The following is a 7424-nucleotide window of genomic DNA, read 5'->3' on the forward strand; positions in this document are numbered from 1 at the left end:
TATATACGTATATATTAATATGACTTATTTTCTATAGTTTTTTTTCTATAGGTATTTCTAGCCAATGAAATACTATCAATTTTTAACACTTATTTACTTATTTATAAAACTTTTAAATCTGACTTATATATTAAATATATTTAATTTAGATTTTCTATGACTGTTAGAATCCACAATCACAAATCAATTTTTTTGGAAAAGGACATTTGAAAAACAGTGAAAAAAATGTCTGTTCCTTAGGTTAATTAAATACTTTAAACCACCACTTTGTATGTAGGCCATCGTCTCTTTTCATAACCCTGTTTAATGTTTCTATTTGTAGACTCACTGTTACGACATTTGCACATATCATCAGGCTCTGGTTCTTGGTGAAGGTGCTGATGAAATCCACCAGGGAAGGACGCATACAGGGAGGCCCACTAAGGACCAAACACTGTGGCCTGAGAAAAAGAACAGATGGAAAAAGTAGGACACAGGAAGAAATGACAAAAATGAACAAGCAAGAATAGAGAAAAAGAGAAGAAGATAAACACAACTGGAACATTTCAAGGGAGCTAAATGGAAAAAAATCCAGTATATGATTGGTGGACATTAATGTTATTCACCTGTAATTTTTAATATGGTCTTCCACTTGGTTAAGACCTACACACTGAGACAGTGCCATGCTATATGAGCTGGCTTGCATTGATGAACCCCAGTTGACATCTGAAATGTACAAAACACAAACAATAGGCATGCACTAGGCGCATGATTAAAGCTTGCCAATATTATTCGGGTCAAGCTGAAATGGAATAATATGAGCTTCGTGAGACAAATTATTTCTGACAAAGACTTGTGTCCACAAGCTATAAAGAGGGTAGGTGTCTTACCGGGTTTCTTATACAGCACATATCCCAGCAGGAAGATGATTATGCCGATGGCTATAAGAGCAGCCCACCAGGTTAGGAGAAACATGATGATCACAGACACCACTGCTCCGAGCAAAGACAACCACTTGCTATAAAATCGAAAAGTTGGACGCCAGCCTGCTCACACACAAGGAAAATGAGAAAAGCTTCAGTGAGCATCAATATGAATATGGCTATTTTGAAACCTGTGAATTTACAGTAGCATGGAGCTTAATGAGAATACAAATGGCTGAAATAGAGTATTAAATTATTTCCGTAAAACATATTTTGTTTGCATTTGTCATGTTATCATACATTATCTCAAGAAAACAACCCTGCGGTGGTTACAGTATGCACCATTAAACCGATTTGCAAACCACCATTAAAAAACACAAATATTGCTTCATAAAATGTTAGTTTAACGCATTGTGGCTTGATGTAACTCACCTGGTGAGTTAGTGATGGAGGCATGGAAGCAGCTGAAGTTGATGAGCGCATAGGAGCAGAGGAAAAAGTTGGAGATGATGGGAGCAATGGTGTTCAACTCAGCTGAAATAAACGTTAGAACATTTGTATGTCAGGCAGTCCGCCATTGTTTCACCGCCGGAGCAGATGTAGACAAGAATGACTCTTAAGCGACTGAGGTGTTCTGTTGTTGGATGTAATAATGAACAGCAGTCTTCATTTATTCCCGACATCTGAGCCGCTGAAGACGCCGTGGATTACGTTTGTTTTTGAAGGGAATGCGCCCCCGATCTACATAAATGCGTCTATTTTCGCGCGAATCATTCGTGATCCATCTTCACCTACAGAAGAAGTGAGTATAAGGTTTTTTAATGAATCTTTGCAAATTGCCTTTACTAATAATGTGCTAATTAGCAAGTTTCACGATGAATGCGGCTAAAGTAAACAGTCCCCCAGAGAGCAGCTCGGAAGAGAGGGGCGGGGCTATATGAGCTGGCTTGCATTGATGAACCCCAGTTGACATCTGAAATGTACAAAACACAAACAATAGGCATGCACTAGGCGCATGATTAAAGCTTGGCAATATTATTCGGGTCAAGCTGAAATGGAATAATATGAGCTTCGTGAGACAAATTATTTCTGACAAAGACTCGTGTCCACAAGCTATAAAGAGTGTTGGTGTCTAACCGGGTTTCTTATACAGCACATATCCCAGCAGGAAGATGATTATGCCGATGGCTATAAGAGCAGCCCACCAGGTTAGGAGAAACATGATGATCACAGACACCACTGCTCCGAGCAAAGACAACCACTTGCTATAAAATCGAAAAGTTGGACGCCAGCCTGCTCACACACAAGGAAAATGAGAAAAGCTTCAGTGAGCATCAATATGAATATGGCTATTTTGAAACCTGTGAATTTACAGTAGCATGGAGCTTAATGAGAATACAAATGGCTGAAATAGAGTATTAAATTATTTCCGTAAAACATATTTTGTTTGCATTTGTCATGTTATCATACATTATCTCAAGAAAACAACCCTGCGGTGGTTACAGTATGCACCATTAAACCGATTTGCAAACCACCATTAAAAAACACAAATATTGCTTCATAAAATGTTAGTTTAACGCATTGTGGCTTGATGTAACTCACCTGGTGAGTTAGTGATGGAGGCATGGAAGCAGCTGAAGTTGATGAGCGCATAGGAGCAGAGGAAAAAGTTGGAGATGATGGGAGCAATGGTGTTCAACTCAGCTGAAATAAACGTTAGAACATTTGTATGTCAGGAAATCTTTTTTTGAGAGCATTCACAACTTGCATGGGTAAATTTAGATTTTGGTGGTTTACCAATAAGAATGAAGCATATAGCGATGATGTAGGCTAGCAGATAGCTTCTCAGTGGTTCATTATTCTTCCCATAACCCTTCCCGAAAAATCCAATGCCTGGATACAGCTTGTCCTTGCAAAGGCACTATAAAGAGATGGAGGAAAACAAGAAGGGGAATGGATGGGAGTTATGTAAGAATAGTGTTTAATTTAGTAAATAACACTGAAGATGGTTTTACACTCTATAATAGAGGTATAAAGATGTTAAGGGGCTCATTCGTTACCTGGAAAACCTTAGGAGCTGACACCAGACAGGCCAGGGCTGAGGAAAGTGTGGCTCCAAAAATGCCAGCAGAGATCAGAGGAGCAAACGCAGACACCATGCTCATACTCTGAAGTGATACATGACAGAAGAACATATCATTTCTGTTAACCCTCTGGTATTCCTCACTCATCAATGTATAACTATTGTTTTTGTACTAACATCTTGAGACCATTATTAAAGCCCAGATAACTCTGAATGGACATTCCATTAATGTTACTGCAGTAATTTCTCTCTTGTTTATTTTCTTTAGTATTTCTTTGTATTTTTTATTACGGTGGTCATTTTTTACTTCAAAGATCACAAGTGTGACTATTTTTTAAGACCACTTAGCCTTTTGTGTCCACAACTGACCGGTACAAGTTTTGTACCATTCTGATGGAAGTAAAAAAAAAAATTCAGTCTAAATCATCAGAGGGTTAATATTGGGCTGATGTCATGGAACATTTCATTTTTAGGGGCTGGAATAATGTTATACAATATTTAGGAGACATAGTTTACATGTTTTCAGTGACACATTGTTGACAATGCTACTCAGTGACCGTTTAGGCATAATGCTCACCTGGTAATAATTGCTGATTCCATAGGTACAGGTTTTGTTGGTCATACAATCAGTGAAGTTCCAGCCATAGTTGCAGCCCACTCCCAAACAAAGACGATATGTTGTCATTAATATTACCAGAAGCATCACGCAAAGCACAGGAGCCTGGAGTACATTTAAAGAGAACAACAGGGAAATAACACAGCTGTAAGTGTGATACAATGGGCCTCATTTGCAAATTTCGTACAATTTGACAATTTTAAAAAGACATGTATAAAAGACCCACATACGGTAAATGAATAGAAAGGAATAAAATAATAATCAACAGACATTATCATGGACTTGTTAGGCATTTCTGATACTCACCAATAGTAGCTGAGATAAAGAGATATGATATAGTGGTCCAAAAAATGGCCAACATTGTACCACGGGGTATAGCAACATTTGGATGCTATGGGAGGTTGTGTGTGTGAAAACAATAGACAGAAAAACAAGCTTTTAGAGGCTTGAGTTCCCACAAATAAAAATCTTTTTATTGGAAGAAACATCACTAAGACCGGGAGCTCAACTTGCATTCAGATCTCCAGAGATATTAGCCCCCGCAAGGATGCCTGTAGCTGAGGGGAAGAAGATGGAAAACATGCCAAAGAAACTGCCCTCCGGTCCACGCCAGCCGGGCACAAAGTTTGTTGCAAAAATATCAGCTATTGGGCACAAAATGAGACACTTTATGAGGAACATATGGTAGTGTAATCTGACTAGCAATGAGAAAATGAGGATGAAGTGTTATTATTATCACATTTGTGGAACATATTGACTGCATTGCTCTCTGACCTCGGTAGCTGAAAAATCCTTTGGCTTGTTTCTCTGGAGTGGCTGGTATGATGGTTCCCACAATGTAACTGGCGAAGGAGATCATGATGACAAAGAAGAACAAGACCTGGGCCTGGAAGAAGAACAAAACCAGTGCAAACTATTAGGAACTGAACCAGACAAAATTGCTTAAAATTGCTCTGTTTGAGAAACGTACCTTGGACTCCCATTCCATTCCAGCCATTGAGATGGCCAGCAGACAGGTTACAGTAATCACTCCAATTATACGGATATCATTTAGACGGTCTACCATGCTAACATCACTCTCCTGATGGGCATCAGAAAAAACATGTCAAAATCATGGTTCAAACATGGAAAGTAGTTAATTAAAGGAACAGTTTAACCAAAAATTAAAATCCTGTCATCATTTACTAACACTGATGTTGCTTTAAACCCATAAACTTCTGTGGGACACAAAAGATAACCAGATAACCGATAAATACTATTCAACATTTCTCCTTCTGTGTTCCATGGAAGAAAAAATTTTGGGAAAAATAGTGAATTTTGATAGTAAATTGTAGTTATTCTTTCTTTGATTTTCAGTGTATTTTGGTATATTAGTCCATATTACTCACCTGCATGAGCACCTGTACCGTTTCAGCAAAGCCCACAGTGTGCATGGCTACAGCTACTGCATTAGCAAAAGCAAATATAAGCCCAATCGAGCCCCCTAGTTCTGGACCCAAACTACGAGAGATCAGAAAATATGTTCCACCTGGAGAAAGAAATACAAAGAACACAAAAATATCAGTGCTGATATCTTATGGTTATTAAATAACATGACTATATAGCCAATATTGCATCCTGGAAAGAAGTCTGATAATGGTTTCTTTAATCATGCTAGTCAGATCTATTCAGCGTATACGTGTAATGTTTATCTTTACCTCCTTTAACCTTTCCATTAGTGGCAATGGCCGATGTGGACAAGCCAGTGATGCCCGTTATAGAGGAGGAGACCAAGATTATAATCCAAGTCAGACCTTTAAAGTCAAGAGGAACATTTATTTTAATAGGAAGCACTGACACACCAGTATACATCACAGTGATATGTAACTTAATAGCCCCAAGGGGTTTTACAAAAAATCAAATGGGAATTTAGCAGTAAACACACACACACACACACACACACACACACAAAAAGAGATCAAGACATATAGCAACAGAGATTGACATACCAATCCCTGCCTGAGCTGTGATCCAGGGAAGCCTCAGGTACAGAATAACACCCCAGATATTCAGCATACAGCGGATCTACAGGGAGAATCCATTCAGAGGAACACAAATGCTTTCTGCTTGACTTGATTCACATGAGTATGTTTGTACCCATATGCAGAAAAAGACATACTTTAAAACACTTCAAAAAGTATGAATGTCTTTGCAATATAACACAATATTCTTCTACTTTTAAAATGGTATTATATGATATGATATGTGTAATATGAAATAAATAATCATATCTTACATATATTTATTATTCATATATAAGAAATAGCACAGTAGCACAAAACATTTTAAAACAAAAGAATATTGTTCAAACTTAAGACAATATTTGGGTACTTTTTGAGTGTCAAATTAGTAGAACATGTTCATAGCGTGAACTTGAGGAGATCTTGAGGAGATATTTCCAAAAAAGTTAGTTCTGAGAAAGGTTTAAGTATTTGTTTGCAGATGTCACATAATTATATATTTTGTATTTAACTCAATTACATTCATAAATTTTCAAGTGTGGAAAACACGTTTTGGTATCACTGGTTTTTAATATAATTTACATATCTGGTGTGTTTCTTTTTTTGTGCTAATCTTAAATATTCCTAGGCTGGCCACTCACTTGAATTTTTTAAGGCCGATTTAAAGCCCGATTTGCACCCCTGAACAATCGGGGGCGTGGCCCGATTCGAGGCTTGTTGTCGTAAACGATTTTCTGTCCCAAAAAAAATATATATATTGTATGATGTCATTACGATTATTTAACTGCTCCCAATCGAGATGGAGCATCCCCGAACTCAAATCATAAATATCAAACTTGTGTGGTGGTCTCGTGGTCTGCGCTCATAGTGTGCGCGTTCAGAGGACTATAAGGCTAAAAATTGGTTGAAACTGTCTTCATATCTGTGATCTCCCATGGTTTTAAAATCGGTTAAGATTTGAAAATCGTCTAGTGTTTCCCAGACTTTACCATGACTCCCTGAGCCCATCCAAAGCGGGCTGGTTCTGGAGGAGGTTCTGTGGGTTCATCTTCATCTGGACTTTGTTTGTCCACACTCGACTCCTCATACAGAGGAGGTGGAGAAGGGTCGTCCTGAGAGAAAACTTATATGAACTAGTGGAAAACATGACTAGTTCTTTATGGATTCCTGGATTGAAGATTTATTTATTTGCATGTATTTAGAATAAATCTTATCCTATATAATCCTAATGTAGCTCATCAACATTTCATTTTATCTGAAAGAACTCCTTGACATTCGTCAGCATTGTTAATAAGTTTATTTGTGAAATTTCTAAGGAAAAAAGATTAGTTTTATGTCATTCCTACCTGTGGGTTGGAGTGAAGCTGAAAAAGAGAAGGTCTTGACTTCTTTGGTCTGCCAAAAACCTCAGTGTTGGTATAGAAGTCACAACTTGGCGGAGTATCCAACGTGTCATATCCAGAAAAAACACCAGAGCTGCGGGAGGCTACGCTGTCGGTATCATAACTGCTACATCCCCCCAGACTGAATTTACGGTCATCTCCATTGCTCAATGAAGAGACTGAGAAAGGGCTTCTGACAGCTGAGAGGTTCATCCCTTCATTGGCCTGCAGTACCTCCAACACAACTGAATCAACAGCTGTCTGTGTAAAGCGAAGGCTTGACTTGAAAGGTTATATTATACCTGAGCCGGAAGGAACCATTTATCGACGTATGATTCATATGATTAGTGTGAGAACATATTCAGGAGCTTTTGTAACGGTCATTAATTCTTAATTGTTGCTGCAGGGCCTGTTGCTTGTACTGGGGCTTGTAAACATCAT

At 38.2% G+C, this 7424-nt stretch overlaps 1 protein-coding gene across 1 annotated transcript in view; it reads right to left on the reverse strand.

The window, feature by feature from the left end:
* LOC107740340 (solute carrier family 12 member 3-like) overlaps positions 1-7196 on the reverse strand; it is a 10292-nt gene extending 3096 nt beyond the window's left edge. The window contains 17 exon segments of the mRNA XM_016552755.1: positions 329-440; positions 606-705; positions 2040-2195; positions 2505-2606; positions 2700-2823; positions 2963-3070; positions 3563-3653; positions 3655-3706; positions 3908-3992; positions 4115-4245; positions 4376-4487; positions 4572-4682; positions 4990-5129; positions 5299-5394; positions 5590-5665; positions 6591-6713; positions 6948-7196. Coding sequence (XP_016408241.1) covers positions 329-440; positions 606-705; positions 2040-2195; positions 2505-2606; positions 2700-2823; positions 2963-3070; positions 3563-3653; positions 3655-3706; positions 3908-3992; positions 4115-4245; positions 4376-4487; positions 4572-4682; positions 4990-5129; positions 5299-5394; positions 5590-5665; positions 6591-6713; positions 6948-7196 — 1968 coding nt within the window.
* Between the last annotated feature and the right edge of the window lie 228 nt (positions 7197-7424).

Source organism: Sinocyclocheilus rhinocerous, unplaced genomic scaffold, assembly GCF_001515625.1.
Source record: "Sinocyclocheilus rhinocerous isolate Xijiao unplaced genomic scaffold, SAMN03320098_v1.1 scaffold1426, whole genome shotgun sequence".
NCBI lineage: Eukaryota > Metazoa > Chordata > Actinopteri > Cypriniformes > Cyprinidae > Sinocyclocheilus > Sinocyclocheilus rhinocerous.